At 45.0% G+C, this 22,343-nt stretch overlaps 1 protein-coding gene across 1 annotated transcript; it reads right to left on the minus strand.

Annotated features, from left to right (window-relative positions):
- Positions 1-1,765: 1,765 nt before the first annotated feature.
- Positions 1,766-19,307, minus strand: CLRN3 (clarin 3). The gene is made up of 3 exons (XM_075215151.1): positions 19,073-19,307; positions 6,424-6,606; positions 1,766-2,211 (listed from the first exon to the last, which is right to left on the minus strand). The coding sequence occupies exons 1-3, from the start codon at positions 19,305-19,307 to the stop codon at positions 1,937-1,939; spliced, it is 693 nt and encodes a 230-aa protein (XP_075071252.1). The 3' UTR covers positions 1,766-1,936.
- Positions 19,308-22,343: the final 3,036 nt, after the last annotated feature.

Raw genomic sequence — 22,343 nt, forward strand, 5'->3', positions numbered from 1 at the left:
GCTCAGAATGGGATATCTGGGATGCTAGAATCTAATGTTTCTGGGGAGTGACTGTGGAGAGGAGGTGTCCTATTTCCACCAATTGATTAAGGGAGAGCAATAAATAATTGACTGCAAGAGTACAACCTGTGATCCTAGTGAGATCACAATCTAGCAATTGAGTGTTAGACAATCTCTCCAGGGATTTCATGTAAAAGGAATATCCCATTAGAAGTGGTTCTCCTATGTTCTCTCCAGGAAAACTTCCGCATGTTCCTTCTGCTTATAGGACACTTGTTACTTCCAGGTTCCTGCTGGTATTGATAAAAACTGTGTGCCTTACTTATGTTCCAATGTGGAATGCACAGCAGTGTCCAGTTTTAGGTGTCTCCGTAAGCTCGCTCTTAGCGATTTCTATGCAATCTCAACAGTGTATCCTGCTTGTCGGCATAGATACACTTATATGTGTTTTTGCATAAAAAGTCAATAAACACCAACGCGTTTCACCTTTCTTCAGGGATGAATGTGGTCTCTGTTTGGTTATTGATGTTACTTAGAGGGTTCAGGTGACAGTACTTGCTCTATGTTGGTCTTTAGTGTCCACCAATGTTCCATTATATTTCATGTCATCTGAGTACCTGTGTTTAGTTGTTCATACCAGGTGGTGGTTAGTAACACATCCTCCCATTGCTAGAATATGCAAAATGTTTTTAATTACGTTGAGGTTGAATCTCAGCAATATCCCGGGCAACCTTTCTTAATATCTTTTTTGATCCAAATGAGGGGAGAGAGAGGGAGATGGGAGAGAGATGAGAAAGTGAGAGATAAGGAAAGAGAGAGAGGAGGAGACAGAGAGACGAGGGGAGATAGAGGAGGAGAGAGATAGAGAGAGAGAGAGAGAGATGAGGAGAGAGAGGAGGAGACAGAGAGACGAAGGGAGATAGAGGAGTAGAGAGAGAGAGAGAGATGAGGAGAGGAGAGAGATAGATGAGGAGAGAGAGGAGGAGACAGAGAGACGAGGGGAGATAGAGAAGGAGAGAGAGAGGAGAAGGAGAGAGTGAGAGATGAGGAGAGAGAGAAAAGGAGAGAGAGAGAGGAGACAGAGAGAGAGAGGAGACAGAGAGAGAGAAATGAGGGGAGAGAGAGAGAGAGAGAGAGAGAGGGAGATGGGAGAGAGATGAGAAAGTGAGAGATAAGGAAAGAGAGAGATGTGGAGAGAGAGGAGGAGACAGAGAGACGAGGGGAGATAGAGGAGGAGAGAGAGAGGAGAAGGAGACAGAGATGAGGAGAGAGTGAGAGATGAGGAGAGAGAGACGAGGAGAGAGAGGAGGGAGATAGATGAGGAGAGAGAGGAGGAGACAGAGAGACGAGGGGAGATAGAGGAGGAGAGAGAGAGGAGAAGGAGACAGAGATGAGGAGAGAGTGAGAGATGAGGAGAGAGAGACGAGGAGAGAGAGGAGGGAGATAGATGAGGAGAGAGAGGAGGAGATAGAGAGACGAGGGGAGATAGAGGAGGAGAGAGAGAGGAGAAGGAGACAGAGATGAGGAGAGAGTGAGAGATGAGGAGAGAGAGGAGAGAGATAGATGAGGAGAGAGGAGGAGACAGAGAGATGAAGGGAGATAGAGGAGGAGAGAGAGAGAGAGGAGAATGAGACAGAGATGAGGAGAGAGAGGAGAGAGATAGATGAGGAGAGAGGAGGAAACAGAGTTAAGGAGAGAGAGATAAGCAGAGAGAGAGACTAACATATACATACTTAGGGAGTCTCTCTAACCTAAAACCATCTAATAAGTATGGGATATTAGTGTTTTAAACAAGCACCAAAACAGCATCTTTATTTGCTAAAAACATTCCTCCCCAGAAGTCCCTGCGGTTTTATTGTGGGCAGCTGGTGATACACACGTTATAAGTAATTAAATAATTAGTCATTTCCTCTGCATGGAAACTGTGGCTCTTCACTTAGAATAAGATGACTTCCTGGGCTGCCGTTTCCATAGGTCTCTCTTGATGCTTCTGCTCCTTGTATCTCGCGTGTTGATAGTAGTAAATGACTGCTATCGTGGCGAGGTCAAGAAATATACTGAGGAGTAGCAGCCAGAAGGAATATCCATACGTGTTCCGGCTGTCCCCAAACAAGTCACTTGTGGTGTCCATGGCTTTTGCCAGTTCCTTCGGCATATTATTTACCTCCATATTAACAGCACTCAGGATCATGGCGAGAAGAATTAGGACCCCTGGAAGAATCAATCAATTAATTAATCATTCATTTATTATTTAATCAATTGACACATAAATGTAGATTTGTAAAACATGACAATATTTTCTATTAAACTAAACGGCTGTCTTAGTGAAGTGTCAACAGTGGCGTATGCCTTGGTATAACCAGAACATTGTGCCCACCATACACTTCCTAGTAATTTATCCTGGATGGCAGATGTGCACAATATCCAGTAGAGTTTAAAAAGTCTAGTTTATTTATCGGCTATGGCATTGTAAAGCAGACACAGAAAATCTATGGAGACGTGAACTGGAGGAAGAAGATCTGATTGGATACCTGTGCCAATGTGTGGAATTGATGATCATTTGAAAGCACGGTAAAGTCCGGATACAATGAGAATATTCCAGATAAGGACACTGGCTTAAGAGTTTACCACAATTTTACGGTCCTAGCGTACACTAATAAAATAAATTAATCTTGAATGATGAGAGAATTGCTCTCCTATGAATAAAAAGAAGATACCTATTGACTACAAAGAAGAAAAAGGAAAAAAAAAGGTGCCAATGGATTATAAGGAAACAAATAGGAAAAGAAGATACCTATGGATCACAGGGAGGAAAGAGGAAAAGAAGATGCCTATGGACTACATGGAAGAAAGAAGAAAAGTAGATGTCTATGGACTACAAGGCAGAAATAAGAACAGAAGATGCCTATAGATTGCAAAGAAAAAAAGAAGAAAAGAAGATGTTTTTAGACTATAAAGAAGATGATTAAGATCCCTATGGATATAAGTCCAAAAGATCAAGATCCCTATGGATATAGGCGTGAAATAAAAATGGCAACTAAAACATGGCTGAATGTTTGTAATCAGTGTATTTTTTTTAACTTTCAGTTTTATATGTGGCACTGGTCTAGCTGGTACTAGTTGTCATGGGCATGCTGCATAACCAAGCAGTTAATGGTTGGAATGACTTGTTGGGACCACAAGTGATACATACTATAGTATTATTTATTACTACTTAACTTATTACCCCAAAATCCAAATGGCACCAGGGAGGTTTAAGTGAACCCAAGTGCTATCAGCAAGAGGCCGGTTTTCAAAAAGAGGGAGGGTTGGACAATTACTTTTTTGTGAATCCGATCCCTACAGGGAATTCAGACCTGTACTGTGCAGGCTGGGATTGTTTAATACTATTATAGGGGATTTCTCTGTTATAGTGGGACCGTCCCAGCTTAGAATAGCCTGGTGCTTCTTGCGCCCACTCTATTTGTAATAGTGTCTTCTCCCCACGTAAGCTGTAACCCTCCCAGGCTATGAGTCAGTTGCAGTTACATGTCCCCAATCTCTCTCTCTCCACTATAGTGTTGGCTGCCAGCGCAACTTATACTATAATATAAATTGTATGTTGTTTTACTGCATAGTAAAGCAAAGCAGAATTTTGCACATTAGAGTTGGACTTGTGTCTAACTTTCAATTAGGTCCAAACTGCGTATCATATAGAACGCGGAGCGGAATCCCCATTTACAGTATTTGTGTCCTGAACAATCCAATTTTATTGCACACAGATTAGCAATTTAAATCTTTATTGACACAGTAACAATGACAACGGAATCACAGAATCACTGATGCAATGTACACACCTAGAAAAATACAGGACTGCAATGTTGGTATAGTACTGGTAAGTGGACATATCCAACTTTGTGGTTTTCAAAGACACTTCAAAATACGTCAAAACTCTAGATCAAATCACCTATTGACAGGCTCACACCTCTCACCAATGAGCTTCAATGGAGACAATTATGACATACACAACTTTTGTATTTATTAACACTAATAATCTCCACTTTTTCAAACCCGCAGTTTAGTAAATATACCCCTAAACGTTTTTTAGATCATACGTGTTGCATCCATGAGCCATCCACCATTTGAGAAAACTGCAAAATATAATTACAGCGCTTGTTATATTGATCAATCGATCATTCTTTTGATGAAGTACTGATGCTGCCGTACTCCCGTTTTAGGGTAAACTTCATGATTTTTACACTGTAGGATGGGAGTGGCCTTTCAAAATGGGGGCTTGGCTAAATTTAGCTTGATTTTCACTTTCCAATTTTGGAAGTCTGCATTCACAAGGAATATGATTAGCGGAACGGGTCGCTTATTGTATTGAAGATTCTTTCTTACCAAGACGTTGGTAAACATTGGTTTAATACTGCCCAAAGTGTGCACCATCTCTGTCATTTGTTCCATTTTTCAAGATTATTGTGGTTTGGAGGAACCAGACAAATCAAAGACATAAAGGGTCGTGTATCAATTGGATACTAGACTGCATGTAGTAACAGTGTGGTGAGAACACCTGATGGCGGACATCGGTGTCATGTTGTCCGGAATGCCGATTTCACCTAATGAAGGTGAGTGCAATAATATAATTATACTAATCTTTCAAACAAACAGTGTACACTTTTGTTCTTTATTTTTTTTCTGAGTCACACGCTAACATTTTTGGATTGAGAATTTTAATTCCAACTATCAACAAATTTTAATATTTCCAGGTAAGGACACAGAGAAGAGTATTGCAACAGGGGCAGATGTTAAACCCAAATTCTCATTGTGTGGGAATGTAATTGCACGTCGTTTACATGGCCTACAGCACAAAACTTACCCAGATAGACTAAAAGATCTTAATATGTATAGTTTGGAGCAGAGAAGGGAAAGGGGGACAAGATGGAAACTTTCAAATATATCAAGGGTTATAACAAGGTAGAGGAGGGAAACATTCTACAAAGGAAGAGAAGTATGAGAACACGATGAGATGTACTGACACTGGAGGGAAGTAGGTTCAGCTTAGATTGAGGAAAAATTACTTTGAATAAAGGGTAGTGGATAAGTGGAATAGCCTCCCATCAGAGGTGGCTGAGGCTAATACAGTAGATCAGTTTAAACATGCTTGGATATACAAAAGGATATTCTTACAAAAGAAATAATAATTAAATGGGGTTGGGGGTTACCATAGGTTAAAAAATGGGCAGACTGGATGGGCCAAGTGGTTTTTATCTGCCGTCAATTTCTATGTTTCTATGTCTCTAAGGCCATGGCAAAAACATTTTAACTATAGAATGCCCTTCTTGGAAAGAAATTGAAGTCTGCCCTCAGTATATTTAACCATAAATAAAATTGGTACGAACTCGGGGAGATGACATTACTTTCTGCCAGGAAAATATATGCGACCGATTGAACTCAGCGTGATGTGTGGCTGATTGTATTCCAGGGTACCACGGTACCCAACATCTCGGATTTTCTTGGGCACCTCTATTGGCCCCTATATGCCTAAAAACTAATAAATTATGCGCTATTAATCTAGCACAGTATTAAATATAAATGACACAGCCCGAGGTGATATTAAACACTATAGCAACGTTTTGTTTGTTTTACTGATTGACCTTTAGTAAATCGAGACCTTTCTGCAAATGTACCTCAAGACCTGCAAGATGTTTTTGTTTTTGTTCGTTCAGACATCAACCCGTGGAAACATAATTGCCCGTAGGGAAATCTCTTCTAATGCCAGCCAAGCATCTCCTCTTGTCTGTTACTAATTCTTAACCATGTGTCTCCTGAACTGGCACGCATGTCTATATATATCGAAAGATTCCTTCATGGGCTCCAGTGCAATAGAATTTCCACTTTCTATTTTGTTACGTTAGTACTATGTGGTATTTATAATGGTGCTTCTTGCAAATGTGTATCTGAAAGTCTACTGGTGTGATTGCGTGATTCTACACACACAAGTACAGTGTTTCCCAAATCCAGTGGTCAGGGAGCACTAACAGTGCATGTTTGGCAGATCACCCGTGACATAATTAGTATTGCCTGTGGATCTTTTATAATCAATAATGAGTACACCTGTGCTCCAGCAAAGAGATATGGGAAATATGCACTGTTAGTGCTACCTGGGGACTGGATTTGGGAAACACTGCGCAAATACAATACGTGCAGGCTAATAGCTGTTTGTTGTGCACACGGTAATGGGCACCCCAGTAGCTGTGTTGAGAGTTGTAGTATTATTTGTTTACTGCATTGTACTGTTATACCATGTACTGTCTTGTTGTTTGTCCTCTGTACTGTGCTGCAGAACTCATATGTACCCTATAAATAAAGGTTAATAATAATAATAATAATGATATCCTTGGTTCCTTGGTGTACTAATAGACTTTGCTCTCATTTGCTTACCATTCACCGCGGTCCATACATAAACTCCGAGGGGGCCCAGGAACGTCAGATAAGGATTGCTCACACTATTAAGGAAGGTTGTTGCCGAACCCAGAAATGAAGATATCAGCCCGATGGCCAGGAACACTATGACTACAATGTGGGTAATCTTAGCGCTGTTTGCTTCCTTTAATACCTGAAAAACTGAATTTTAGAAAAAGACAGTAAATAACTTAATTAGTAAATAAATAACACATCAGTAGTTAACTTTCAGCAAAGTAGATGCCTCAGGGCCGTAACGAGGGCGGCGCGGCCGGTGTGACCGCCCAGAGCGGATGAGATTAGGAGAACGGAAGCGGATGAGAGGAGGAGAAGGGGAGCGCATGAGAGGAGGAGAAGGGGAGCGCATGAGAGGAGGAGAGGGGGAGCGCATGAGAGGAGGAGAGGGGCAGCGGATGAGGGGAGGAGAAGGGAGCGCATGAGAGGAGGAGAGGGGGAGCGCATGAGAGGAGGAGAGGGGCAGCGGATGAGAGGAGGAGAAGGGGAGCGCATGAGAGGAGGAGAGGGGGAGCGCATGAGAGGAGGAGAGGGGGAGCGCATGAGAGGAGGAGAAGGGCAGCGCATGAGAGGAGGAGAGGGGGAGCGCATGAGAGGAGGAGAGGGGGAGCGCATGAGAGGAGGAGAGGGGGAGCGCATGAGAGGAGGAGAGGGGGAGCGCATGAGAGGAGGAGAAGGGGAGCGCATGAGAGGAGGAGAAGGGGAGCGCATGAGAGGAGGAGAGGGGGAGCGCATGAGAGGAGGAGAGGGGGAGCGCATGAGAGGAGGAGAGGGGGAGCGCATGAGAGGAGGAGAAGGGGAGCGCATGAGAGGAGGAGAAGGGGAGCGCATGAGAGGAGGAGAGGGGGAGCGCATGAGAGGAGGAGAGGGGGAGCGCATGAGAGGAGGAGAGGGGGAGCGCATGAGAGGAGGAGAAGGGGAGCGCATGAGAGGAGGAGAAGGGGAGCGCATGAGAGGAGGAGAGGGGGAGCGTATGAGAGGAGGAGAGGGGGAGCGTATGGGAGGAGGAGAGGGGGAGCGTATGAGAGGAGGAGAGAGGCAGCGGATGAGGGGAGGAGAAGGGAGCGGATGAGAGGAGGAGAAGAGGAGCGCATGAGAGGAGGAGAAGGGGAGCGCATGAGAGGAGGAGAGGGGCAGCGGATGAGAGGAGGAGAGGGGGAGCGCATGAGAGGAGGAGAGGGGGAGCGTATGAGAGGAGGAGAGGGGGAGCGCATGAGAGGAGGAGAGGGGCAGCGGATGAGGGGAGGAGAAGGGAGCGGATGAGAGGAGGAGAAGAGGAGCGCATGAGAGGAGGAAAAGGGGAGCGCATGAGAGGAGGAGAGGGGCAGCGGATGAGAGGAGGAGAGGGGGAGCGCATGAGAGGAGGAGAGGGGGAGCGTATGAGAGGAGGAGAGGGGGAGCGCATGAGAGGAGGAGAGGGGCAGCGGATGAGGAGAGGAGAAGGGAGCGGATGAGAGGAGGAGAAGAGGAGCGCATGAGAGGAGGAGAAGGGGAGCACATGAGAGGAGGAGAGGGGCAGCGGATGAGAGGAGGAGAGGGGCAGTGGATGAGAGGAGGAGAAGGGGAGCGGATGAGAGGAGGAGAAGGGGAGCGCATGAGAGGAGGAGAGGGGGAGCGCATGAGAGGAGGAGAAGGGGAGCGCATGAGAGGAGGAGAAGGGGAGCGCATGAGAGGAGGAGAGGGGCAGCGGATGAGGGGAGGAGAAGGAAGCGGATGAGAGGAGGAGAAGGGGAGCGCATGAGAGGAGGAGAAGGGGAGCACATGAGAGGAGGAGAGGGGCAGCGGATGAGAGGAGGAGAGGGGCAGTGGATGAGAGGAGGAGAAGGGGAGCGGATGAGAGGAAGAGAAGAAGAGCGCATGAGAGGAGGAGAGGGGAGCGCATGAGAGGAGGAGAGGGGCAGCGGATGAGAGGAGGAGAGGGGCGCGGATGAGAGGAGGAGAAGGGGAGCGCATGAGAGGAGGAGAAGGGGAGCACATGAGAGGAGGAGAAGGGGAGCGCATGAGAGGAGGAGAGGGGCAGCGGATGAGAGGAGGAGAGGGGCAGCGGATGAGAGGAGGAGAAGGGGAGCGGATGAGAGGAAGAGTAGGGGAGTGCATGAGAGGAGGAGAAGGGGAGCGCATGAGAGGAGGAGAAGGGGAGCGCATGAGAGGAGGAGAGGGGCAGCGGATGAGAGGAGGAGAGGGGCAGCGGATGAGAGGAGGAGAAGGGGAGCGGATGAGAGGAAGAGTAGGGGAGTGCATGAGAGGAGGAGAAGGAGAGCGCATGAGAGGAGGAGAGGGGCAGCGGAGGAGAGGAGGAGAAGGGGAGCGGATGAGAGGAGGAGAAGGGGAGCTGATGAGAGAAGGAGAAGGGGAGCGGATGAGTGGAGGAGAGGGGGAGCAGATGAGAAGAGGAGAAGGGGAGCGCATGAGAGGAGGAGAGGGGCAGAGGATGAGAGGAGGAGAAGGGGAGCGGATGAGAGAAGGAGAAGGGGAGCGGATGAGAGAAGGAGAAGGGGAGCGGATGAGAGAAGGAGAAGGGGAGTGGATGAGAAGAGGAGAGGGGGAGCAGATGAGAAGAGGAGGAGAAGGGGAGCACATGAGAGGAGGAGAGGGGCAGTGGATGAGAGGAGGAGAGGGGGGAGCAGATGAGTGGAGGAGAGGGGGGAGCGGATGACAGGAGGAGAGGGGGAGCAGATGAGAGGAGGAGTAGGGGAGGGGATGAGAGGAGGAAAAGGGGAGAGGATGAGAGGAGGAGAGGGGGAGCAGAGGAGAGGAGGAGAAGGGGAGCGCATGAGAGGAGGAGGAGAGGGGCAGCGGATGAGAGGAGGAGAAGGGGAGTGGATGAGAGGAGGAGAAGGGGAGCGCATGAGAGGAGGAGAAGGGGAGCACATGAGAGGAGGAGAAGGGGAGCACATGAGAGGAGGAGAGGGGCAGCGGATGAGAGGAGGAGAGGGGCAGTGGATGAGAGGAGGAGAAGGGGAGCGGATGAGAGGAAGAGAAGGGGAGCGCATGAGAGGAGGAGAAGGGGAGCGCATGAGAGGAGGAGAGGGGCAGTGGATGAGAGGAGGAGAAGGGGAGCGGATGAGAGGAGGAGAAGGGGAGCAGATGAGAGAAGGAGAAGGGGAGCAGATGAGTGGAGGAGAGGGGGAGCAGATGAGAAGAGGAGAAGGGGAGCGCATGAGAGGAGGAGAGGGGCAGCGGATGAGAGGAGGAGAGGGGGGAGCGGATGAGATGAGGAGAGGAGCAGCATATGAGAGGAGGAAAAAGGGAGCTAATGAGAGAATGAGAAGGGGAGCGGATGAGTGGAGGAGAGGGGGAGCATATGAGAAGAGGAGAAGGGGAGCGCATGAGAGGAGGAGAGGGGCAGCGGATGAGAGGAGGAGAAGGGGAGCGGAAGAAAGGAGGAGAAGGGGAACGGATGAGTGGAGGAGAGGGGGGAGCGGATGACAGGAGGAGAAGGGCAGCCGATGAGAGGAGAGGGGGAGCAGATGAGAGGAGGAGAAAGGGAGGGGATGAGAGGAGGAGAAGGGGAGCGAATGAGAGGAGGAGAGGGGGAGCGGAGGAGAGGAGGAGCAGTTGAGAGGAGGAGAAGGATAGCCCTTGAGAGGAGGAGAAGGGGAGCGGATGAGAGGAGGTGATGGGGGGGCGAAGGAGAGGAGAAGAGGGGGGGGCGAAGGAGAGGAGCAGAGGGGGAGCGGATGAAAGGAGGAAGGAAGTTAGATTGGTAATTGGGATTGTTTTTTTTGCCCTTAAAGTTTACCTCTGTTAGCTTAGACAATGATGCTGTATGGACTGAGCTGCTGTCTTGCAGATACCAATTTTTATCTGCAATTGATTTTGTCCTTTGAGAATTTTTAGTATACATGATAGATGGTATGCTATTATAGCTGTTATGAGTTAAATTGCAAGGACAGTTTGCAGGTTAGTATCAGAGATTCATGTTTTGAGACATATAGTTTATATACAGAGAACTCATTAGAGAGTTTGGGGTTGTCTGTTCAAAAGAATAAGAATAAGAATGAATATTATATAACCTTAAAGTTGTAAAAGAGAACATATATGATTACATATTATCACACAAGGTAGTATGTGACCAACATCTAAGATAATTATTAGATTTTGCGGTAGTCCATATATATATATATATATATATATATATATATATATATATATAATATAAATGTCTAGTGGCGTGTGTTAGTCTGTCTGTGTGTGTGTGGAAAATATAAAACCAAGCTGCAGCGCCACCTGCTGGGCGGAGTTATACACTGACCTACTAAATTCTTAGGGGGGTATTCAAATGTTGCTTTTAACGCGCTAAAACAAAAAAAAACGAGCGCTCTAAAAATATTAGCGTTAATACGGCAATTACACGCTAAATTTCATCTCGCAGCTCCCTGAGCTGCGAGATGAAATTCAGCGAGTAAACTACCGTATTAACGGTATTTACGCGCATATTACCGTATAAACTGTAATGTTTTTCGAGCGCTCGTTTTTTTTGGTTTTAGCGCGTTAAAAGCAACAATTGAATACCCACCTTAGTGTGTGGAAAAAAAAATTCAGAAAGGGCTGAAATTTGGTATACTAAGATGTTTTTAATTTGTTAATTTAATTTGTTAATTGTTAAAAGTGTTTATAAAGATTTAAAAAAAATATATATATATTTCTTGAAGGAGAAGTGACAGTTGGGAGTGGTTGGTGGTTGCCGGGGGTGACAGTGGGGAGTGGTTGCCGGGGGTGACAGTGGGGAGTGGTTGGTGGTTTGCGGAGGTGACAGTTGTCAGTGGTTAGTGGTTGCCGGGGGTGACAGTGGGGAGTGGTTGCCGGGGGTGACAGTTGGGAGTGGTTGGTGGTTGCCGGGGGTGACAGTGGGGAGTGGTTGGTGGTTGAGGCCTGGGCTATGGCCCAAATGCATGACAAGAACCTTTTTAACACCTTAAGTAGCTTGATTTGACTAGAATGCATGAGTATCATGCACGGGTGAACTTGTATATATATATATATATATATATATATATATATATATATTCAAGTACTCAAAGAATTGGACACTCTTCTGACTTTCATGAATGTTATTAATATAATTTATTGTTGAGCAATTTTATGAGCTAAAATCAAATTACAGTGGCTCCTCACTGAGTTTAATGCTCACTGAGCAATTTTATATATATTATATGTATGTTTACTTATATTTATTTGTTTTTATTATTATGTTGTATTTATTTGGAAACATGATTGTCTTGTTTTTGCTCCAATCACATATTTCTCAATGTTTGTGTGAATCGTTAAGCGAATGTATTGCACTCAGCGGTACATAGATTTAAAATTAAAATCACACTATGGGGCATATTCAATTAGCTTTTAGATTCGCGGTAACGCGCCGGAACAGCCGCGAAACGTAATACACGGTACCGCAATAACGTGGATTTTCGTTCGCAGCCCATAGGGTTGCGAACGAAAATCCGCGTTAATGCGGTACCGTAATACCCGCAAGAACGCGCACTTTTCGCGGCAACGCGCGTTACCGCGAATCAAAAAGCTAATTGAATATGCCCCTATATGTGTGTGAGGAGGAGTGTCTAAATATTTCCTCTGATGAAGTTTTCATAGATTACGAAACGGGGGACAGATACTGTAGACCCTTTGAACATATTGCAATATCTTAGGACTGAATATTGGTCCCTGATTACATGAACATTTGCACTGCAAGAGCTGCCTTGTTATTAGATCCTCTTTTACATTGTGTTTGCATTCAGCTATAAAGTGCAGGTATGACCACGAGATTACAATTATAAGGCTCTATTCACATATTTTGTTTTAAAATTAGCTTTATTGGTATTAATGCATTTTTTTATTACTAGCGATTCACAGTTAATCTTTTATAAAAATTATTTTACATATTTTTCTAGAGGCTTTTTTACAGTTTTATATACTGGACTTCTAAGTGCTGTGCCACTTTTGTTTCTCCCTCCTAACCTGCAAACTTGTCATATGATTGTTCAGACCAGTTCACTGTCAGCGCTGTGTCTTGGCAGGGCCGTAACGAAGGCGGTCATCCCCCTTGACGGTCAGGCACATGTAAAGAGCTAGGCACACACTCATAGAAGGATGGCTGTGTTTCCTCCGGTAGTGCATTACCGTTGGGAGGCAGCATCTACACTCACAAAGATTTTTTTTTGTTGGGGGGGGAGCGCCAATGGAGTCTTTCGCCAAAGGGCACTAAAATGTCTAGTTACGGCTCTGAGATGCCTAATATGGCTATTCCTTTTTGCGTAGGGGAAAAAAGACCATAATTGTTTATTCTGCCATTAAAACCACTATCCTATGTCCCATCATATCCTAGATACTTTCTTTAGCAGAGTGTATCAAGTACTTTTACTGTAGATTTTTCATCCTAGAAGGGCCAGACCTGTGCAATCCTTTAACACTGGCGTGTAACTGATTCAAAACCAGCAAGTTTAAACATGTAGGGCCTGATTCATTAGTGATTTTATCTGCCGTTTTTGCTTATCTTAAGCAAATCCACTCTGTGCATGCTCAGAAAAGGGAGATAAGAAGCAAAATTCACTGCATAAGTGAAGAATTTCTTAAGTTAAGATGAAAATCCATCTGAACTTCACTCTTAACTCCCTGTTTCTTCTTAAAAATAAGCATATTAACTTTTTCACAAGATAAGGGGCCTGATTCATTAGGGATCTTAACTTAAGAAACTTCTTATTTCAGTCTCCTGGACAAAACCATGTTACAATGCAAGGGGTGCAAATTAGTATTCTGTTTTGCACATAAGTTAAATACTGACTGTTTTTTAATGTAGCATGGATTTGATAATGAAATGTATTACATTTCAGACTGTATGGCCTTTGTGCAGGGGGCAGAGTGTGTGGATACAGAGGGGCACAGAGTGTGTGAATGCAGGGGCACATATTATGTGGATGCAGAGGGGGCAGAGTGTGTGGATGCAGAGGGGGCAGAGTGACTGGATGCAGGGGCACAGAGTGTGTGGATGCAGGGGCACAGAGTGAGTGGATGCAGGGGCACAGAGTGAGTGGATGCAGGGGAACAGAGTGTGTGGATGTAGGGGCGGCAGAGTGTGTGGATGCAGAGGAGGCAGAGTGACTGGATGCAGGGGCACAGAGTGTGTGGATGCAGGGGCACAGAGTGTCTGGATGCAGGGGCACAGAGTGTGTGGATGCAGAGGGGGCAGAGTGACTGGATGCAGGCGCACAGAGTGTGTGGATGCAGGGGCACAGAGGGAGTGGATGCAGGGGCACAGAGTGTGTGGATGTAGGGGCGGCAGAGTGTATGGATGCAAGGGCACAGAGTGTGTGGATGCAGAGGCACAGAGCGTGTGGATGCAGAGGGGGCAGAGAGTGTGGATGCAGGGGCACAGAGTGTATGGATGCAGAGGGCACAGAGTGTGTGGATGCAGAGGGGGCAGAGAGTGTGGATGCAGGGGCACAGAGTGTATGGATGCAGAGGGCACAGAGTGTGTGGATGCAGGGGCACAGAGTGTGTGGATGTAGAGGGGGCAGAGTGTGTGGATGCAGAGGGGGCAGAGTGCGTGGATGCAGAGGTGCAGAGTGACTGGATGCAGGGGCACAGAGTGTGTGGATGCAGGAGCACAGAGTGTGTGGATGCAGGTGTGGCAGTGTGTGGATGCAGAGGGGGCAGCGTGTGTGGATGCAGGGGTACAGAGTGTGTGGATGCATGGGTGGCAGAGTGTGTGGATGCAGAGGGGGCAGAGTGTGTGGATGCAGAGGGGGCAAAATGTGTGGATGCAGAGGGGGCAGAGTGACTGGATGCAGGGGCACAGAGTGTGTGGATGCAGAGGGAGCAGAGTGACTGGATGCAGGGGCACAGAGTGTGGATGCAGGGGTACAGAGTGTGTGGATGCATGGGTGGCAGAGTATGTGGATGCAGAGGGCACAGAGTGTGTGGATGCAGAGGGAGCAGAGTGACTGGATGCAGGGGCACAGAGTGTGGATGCAGGGGTACAGAGTGTGTGGATGCAGGGGTACAGAATGTGTGGAGATGAAGGAGGGCACAGAGTGTGTGGAGATGATGAAGGGCACAGAGTGAGTGGATGCAGGAGCACAAAGTGAGTGGATGCAGGGGCACAGAGTGTGTGGATGCAGGGGCACTGAGTGTGTGGAGATGATGGAGGGCACGGAGTGTGTGGAGATGAAGGAGGGCACAGAGTGTGTGGAGATGAAGGAGGGCACAGAGTGAGTGGATGCAGGAGCACAAAGTGAGTGGATGCAGGGGCACAGAGTGTGTGAAGATGAAGGAGGGCACAGAGTGTGTGGAGATGAAGGAGGGCACAGAGTGTGTGGTGATGAAGGAGGGCACAGTGTGTGAATGAAGGAGGGCACAGTGTGTGAATGAAGGAGGGCACAGTGTGTGGATGAAGGAGGGTACAGTGTGAGTTAGCTGTAAATTATTCTTTCACAGAAATATAATTGAAAAAAATATATAAAAATATTTTTTCCCTTAGATTTATGTGTATTATTTGTGTATTATTTGTGCATACAACTAAATAAGTATTTCTGTCCTGACCTAAATACTTATTATGTTTTTTTTGACCCAACTACTTATAAAACGGGACTGCTCGGTAATTATTTTGGAGGGGTGCCCTATGGAGGCTCTAAGGGTGCCGCAAACTGCAAAAGTTTGGGAACCACGGATCTACACAATTCTGGGTTCTGGCTCGGAGTCTTTACCGCTCAGTTGTCAGTTCCGTTAACGCAGGGGAGAGCACAAAGACTACCAGAGAGGGATGCGAATATCTCTCCTGCGATGCTCTCCCAACAGGATTGAATGGCTAACACCAGCTTCAGATGGCATTCGCCATTGGGGCCCAGACGGCAGTCCTCATTGCGTATTATGGAAACTGTGGTTTTGTGCAGTTCTTATATCTCTGATATCTCCTGCATTAGGCTTTTGCTAAATTGCCACTATATTTAAAAATGCCTAAATCAATAGGGCCCTTGGTGAGATTCCCAGGCTCAAGATAAAGATGACGAGTAATATGTGAGGGGACAGAGCAAGTGTCGACAAATAGGAGACAGCTTTCGTTGATCCTGTATTTTATAATCACTGTTGTCCTGTGTTCATGTGCCCCATTCGCCTTATGAAAGTAACTTTGCCACTTACAGTAAATTTACCAACCATAAAACACGCAGACACACCCATTTTAATTTCGCCGTACACATGCACAGCTACATACTATATTTCTGTTTTTGTACGGTGTCATCAAGCCCCTACCACTTGCTGTTTACTGGGGTGGGGTGTGACCTGATTATGTGACTGCCCCGCCCACTTGATTACATGAATTTCCACATTAAACCCTACCCAACTCTTCTCTATTTTTTTTATCTTGCCTCTGCGTGCAAAGTAACATGAGACCAGGGAATCGTGAGACCAGGAGATTGATGCATACATCAAAACACACAAACACCAATTAGAAATAGATAATCATTTACTGTACCAAAAGAATAAACCAGTACAGTACAACAGAAACAAATAAAAGATAGCAAACGTCAAAGATCAGCAGATGAAGAAGCCCAGATCTCACAGTAATGATTGATGACAAAACAGTCCAGGATATGGATGATGCAATATACAGTCACACAGCAAACGGGAACTGAGAAACACGGCAAGGCCAGACAGACAATGATTAGACTAGGACCTTCAAAGTTACAAACAAGGCAAACTAATTCAGAAAAGCAGGATGTGGGTCTAGGTAGTGTAACAGGAACAGACACGAACATAATATTAGACAAGTGTTTAGCCCACAGGCTTGGGAAGAAGTAGCAAATGCAGAGTCCTGACACCAGGATGATGAGCCTTTTGCTGAAGACATAGGGGAAGAGCTATCATAACTAATAATCCGTCAATTAGTTTTGGCAGAACAGAATATAAAATATCTTTCAAATTACAGGGCAGATGGACAAAAGGTTGATTGCGACCTATCAGTAGATTGGCTGCCTATTGTAACTTTATATTGGGTCAGGTTCTGGTCTTGATTCTTGTTGTGATCTGAGGCCTTGTGCTTTTTGTTTTTGTTACTCTCTGTGGATTGTGTATGTTAGTTTCTCTTTTCCTTTCCTTTCTCTGATTTAGGTGACTAATTCTTTCCCATCCTTGTGTCTATCCTGCTGCTGTCTTGTGTGTTGTGTATGTGTCTTGGTTATGTGCCATTTTGATCATTGGTATTAACCTCAGTCTGCCTGACTAAATGTAATATCTCTCTCAGATTCTTTGTCTGTTTTAATGATGTCTCTTAGTGATAAATCTTCCCTGGATACATTCCCAACGTACCCATCCTGTCCATCTATCCTTAATGTGGAACTTCATTCCCCTTTCATTGTTGATCAGCAATCGGTACAATAACTGTGGTGAGGCATATGGAGGGAAAAAAAAGTAGATCCTATGTCACAGGCACCACTTGTATAGGAAAACACCTGGGGGTAAATGTATTAAGCAGCGGATTCTGCAAGTCGTCGATATTCGGCCACTTTGCAGGGGAGATTTAAATCGGCAATGGCTTTCAAGGCAAGATACCACAAGACCTCTGAAGGTGTCCTGTCGTATCTGGCACCAAGACATTATCAGCAGCTCCTTTAAGTCCTGCAAGTTGCGAGGTCCATGACTCTGACTTGTTTTTTCAGCACATTCCACAGATGCTCGAACGGATTGAGATCTGAGAAAATCTGAGGCAACACCTTGAACTGTATGTCATGTTCCTCAAACCATTTCTGAACAATTTTTTGCAGTGTGGCAGAGCCCATTATCCTGCTGAAAGAGGCCACTGCCAACAGGGAATACCATTGCCATGAAGGGGTGTACTTGGTCTTCAACAATGCTTAGGTAGGTGGTACGTGTCAAAGTAACATTCACATGAATGCCAAGACCCGAGATTTCACATCAGAACATTACCCAGAGCCGACTTGACTTCTTCCCAGAGTGCATCCATGTGCCATCCCGTCCCCAACACATACTCATCCGGCCGTCCTCAAGATGCAAACAAAAAACATGATTCATCAGACCAGGCCACCTTCTACCATTGCTCCATGGTCCAGTTCTGGCGCTCACATGCCCATTGTAAATACTTTCGGTGGTGGACAGGGGTTAGCATGTGCGCTCTGGCCAATCTGTCGCTATGCAACAAGCTGCAATGCACTGTGTGCTCGAACACCTTTCTATCATAATCAGCATTAACTTTTTCAGCAATTTGTGCTATAGTAGCTCTTCTGTGGGATTGCACCAGACGGGCTAGTCTTCACTCCCCATGCACATCTGTGTCCCCATGCACATCATGTCATGGGCCTTGGGGGCCCATGACCCTGTCACCAGTTCACCGGTTGTCTTTCCTTTCACCACGTTTGGTAAGTACTAACCGCTGCATACTGGGAACACCCCACAAGACCGGCCGTTTTGGAGATGCTCTGTCCCAGTCATCTAGCCATCACAATTTGGTCCTTCTCAAAGTCACTCAGATCCTTACACTTGCCCATTTTTCCTGCTTCCAACAAATCAACTTCAAGAACTGACTGTTCACTTGCTGCCTAATATATCCCACCCCTTGGCAGGAGCTTTTGTAAATGAGATAATCAACGTTATTCACTTCACTTGTCAGCATTTCTTTTAATGCTGTGGCTGATCGGTGTATATAAATTGTATAAAAGTATTTTGTGTTTCAAATTTCCTGATACAAAATCTGCATTCTAGAGGCATTGTTTTGCAACACCAAAACTGTTTTTTGAGACACAAAGTTATTTCAACTATAATTATTATTATTATTATTATTATTATTATTATTATTATTAATAATAATAATAATAATAATAATAATAATAATAATAAACAATTCACGTACAAAGACATGAAAGAAAAGGTAAGCATCTGTTTTGTAAAACACAAGATATTCTGTAACAATGAAAACTACTGCAGTTAATTAGATTAATTGATAAATGAATTTGTAAGAGAAGAAATCTCTTTTGTCTACAATGTGGTAAATGTATCAAGCTGAGAGTTTTCCGGCGGGTTTGAAAAGTGGAGATGTTGCCTATAGCAACCAATCAGATTCTAGCTAGCATTTTGTAGAATGTACTAAATAAATGATAGATAGAATCTGATTGGTTTTTCAAACCCACCACGAAACTCTCAGCTTGATACATTTACCCCAATATCTATTTTATAAAAACAAAAGCTTAATTTGGTGCACCTGACATGTTTTTAGAGTTACAAAAACATTTTTTTTAAATCAAAAAGATTTTCTGACACAAAAACATAAGTATGTGCAAGTTTATACTTAATTATGTAGACGAAATGACTGATTGGTAACACCTCATAAACTCAATAGGTGTTTTTGTCATTGGGACTTAGAATTCAAAAACAGGTTATATTTTCCATTTTGCATGCTGATCAAAGCCAGTAATCATTCAGATATGTTTATATCAGTCTTGGAACGTTACAAATGTTGATGGCAATCCACTATGATCATTTTTTGTTTAGAACAACAGGAAACCTTGCCTTCTGGGGCCTACTGAGGACTATGGGAGCAACCACTGAAACTATGAAGAATTTCTGCTGTACTTTACTAGACCATGAGTAAAAGATAGAATTTTACCTTCTTGAACAGTGGGGGGAGTTGCAAGTGCAACTCCTGTAGTGATAGTCTTTGAGCGGTTTACTTGAAAGAGTCCAAATTTTACACTGGCAAATCCAGAATAATTCCGTCCGGTGAACTGAACTTCGCTGGAGACCCATTCATGAGTTCCCAGACAAGTACAGATGATTGCGAACGATCCAATGCTTGAAACAAAACCAGCAAAGAACAACCACGTCTTCTGCCTTGAAGGCATTTTATAATTTTTCTCCCTGTGTCCCTCTCTGTACTCTCTCTTCGCAGACTGAAGTCCGAGTCTGTAAATCTTTGCTGGTATTAGTAAGTGAAGACGTTAACCTGCTTTAATATTTGCATTTTGTTTTCCTATTGAACTTTGCACTCTCAGTGGCAATAAATGTTCCCAGTAATTACACCCTGATCTTTTGAATGATGTTGTCATGTAGCGACAATATTGAGGAAAGAGAGAGAGAGAAAAGAAAAGGAAAATCAACACACACGTTTAATGGTAATCTCGCTCATTGAGAATATAGGTTCTTACTAATCCAACTAGGTACTATTAAGGAGTACTTCCTAATGTAACATTAACTAGCAAAAACAGAGAATTAAAAGACAAATGCAACAAATTTACATACCCATTTGTGTACGGTGGCTAAGTGGTTAGCACTTCTGCCTTACAGCACTGGGGTCATGAGTTCAATTCCCGACCATGGCCTTATCTGTGAGGAGTTTGTATGTTCTCCCCGTGTTTCCGTGGGTTTCTTCCGGGTGCTCCGGTTTCCTCTCACACTCCAAAAATATACTGGTAGGTTAATTGGCTGCAATCTAAATTGAACCTAGTCTCTGTCTGTGTCTGTGTGTTAGGGAATTTAGACTGTAAGCTCCAATGGGGCAGAGACTGATGTGAGTGAGTTCTCTGTACAGCACTGCAGATTTAGTGGCGCTATAAAAATAAATGGTGATGATGATGATGATGATGATGAACCTTCTGAACAGTGTGGTCCTATGCATGTGTCTACATTGTAATCCAAGTCCCAGGACCGGCACTGGAATCTCCAGGACCCCCCAGCCCGAGTTTGCGGGGCCACTCCCTGTTCCTTTTCTGATCCCTGCTCTATTTAACATGGGGACTTGGAATGTAAAAGGGTACGATGCTCAGGCCATAAAAAATATTTTTTGTCAAGGCAGACGGGCCGATGAGGGGTCCCAGTAAACACAGCGGCCCCCTGACGCTCCGTCCAGCACTGTGTAGGGTCTTGCTCCTTTAGAAAGTACCACTCTAGTGTGTTCCTTTTTGGCTTTGCTCCTTTTATACAGCATATTCTAACATTCAAATTCAGATCTTTGTAAGTATTGTTCAAATCATTATCAAGATATCTGATGGAAGCCATTGATGCCAGGACCATATTTTGAGCTTGCACTGCCTTAATCCACAAGAGGAACTGCCCCGTTGTCCCATGAGTTGGCACTTTTGTCTTGACTGGCAGGAATTTGTGAAGTATGCTCCCTCTCACTATGGTGAGTGGATGCCGCATGCAGGGCCACCATCAGGGGGGTACAGGGAGTACAGCAGTGTAGGCACAACAGCAGAGTAGGGCCTCAGCAGCCCTGGGCCCAAACAAATGTATTAGGGGGGGGGGCCTCTGCAGTGAATTAAGGAAGGTAGAAGGCACCATTTCTATGCAGCAACTGCTCGTAAGATGAGAGAGTTGGTGTGGGGGAAGACCTCTGCATGTAATTAAGAATGCGGTAGCGGGCCCCCAAAATGTCAGGGTGCCACCGTTGCTGCTATTTGCTCCAGTCCCAGAGAGGAGCCAAAAGGAGAGAGAGCAAGAAGATGCAGAGAGGTAAATAAACTACTGCATGGATTAGGTGGAACCGGGATGACTGTAGACAAGGGGGGGGGGAATGTTGGGTAGAGAATAATTTAAAAATGAAGGTGAGAGAAGGAAGGAGGGGGGCCCTGCCTGTTACATTTTTACTGGGCCCCGCAATTTCTGGTGACAGCCCTGGCCGCATGTACCAGAGGCAGGTGCCTCTGCTCTTCAGAATCGGCCACGCCCCCGAGGGGCATGACACACTCCCAACATGGAGTGACCACATCTCTTTTTTGCTGTTTTTATACTGCTGAAGAAACCTAGGGCCAAATTATTGTTGATCACCAGTCTTACATCACGACAGACAGATTTCATAATATTTTTTTTCAAAATATCAAATAAAGTTCTGTCTAGTTTACTGAGTAACAAGAAAGTACATTTTGACATTACATTTTCTCGCCTCTCACATAAGCAGCAGAGACCATCTTATTTCTTACACATGTAGAATATCAACTGCATCTCGCTTCTCACTTTACTCTACATAGAATGACAAGAGGATTAAAGGAGAGTTCCATATGTGCAAGAATATTCTTGTAAGAAAGGCTCCACAGGTAGCAGTCTGGAGGGGGGTCTCTCTCCTGGGACCCCAACCTTATCCCATCATTAATGCAGATTCTGATACTGTGTTCAAGCCCTGAGCACTGTGAAGGTTTAAGTATGTAAAATTCTAAGGGGAATGTCTGTGTCTGATTGGACAGTTTGTGCAGCCAGTCAGCGGCTCTGTTTACCACACAACCATTTAAATTGTACCTGCTGCCCATAGCCTGATTTAAGGGTTCAGGCCACCCAAGGCTAATAAGCTTGTAGCGTGCCTTCACCTTCCACGCCAAGATAATGCGCTGTAGGTAAAAACAAACTCATCCTTAATTTAAAATCTGGCTTTCTTCATACCCCCCCTTCGCGAGATGTTGCCTATAGCAACCAATCAGATTCTAGCTGTCATTTTGTAGAAGGTACTAAATAAATGATGACTAGAATCTGATTGGCTGCTATAGGCAACATCTCCATTTTTTCAAACCAGCAGTTTAGTAAATCTGGAGTTTTGAATATCCCTTCTTACACATAAACAGTCTTTGAGTAAAGTCCCAGATGTACAGTATGTACTTGTGGTAAACGAAGACAATTAGACGATGTAAGTCACAGTGCCATAGGTTGCAGATTAATGTTTACCACTAACAGCACTTAAGAGTAGATCATTAACGTTTGTTGTATAATAGAGTAGAACAAGTTGAGAGCAGAGGTATTATTTTTGCTAGTTAATGTTTTCATTTTTACTGACATTATTGTTATTTAGGATACAATTTACATGTATTTTATTTAGAGAATGTTTTTTGTTTTAAGATGTTTTTCATTTTATTTGTGCAATAAAAAAATTAGAGTGCAGTACATTTTTCATT

The sequence above is a fragment of the Mixophyes fleayi genome, chromosome 6 (assembly GCF_038048845.1).
Source record: "Mixophyes fleayi isolate aMixFle1 chromosome 6, aMixFle1.hap1, whole genome shotgun sequence".
NCBI lineage: Eukaryota > Metazoa > Chordata > Amphibia > Anura > Limnodynastidae > Mixophyes > Mixophyes fleayi.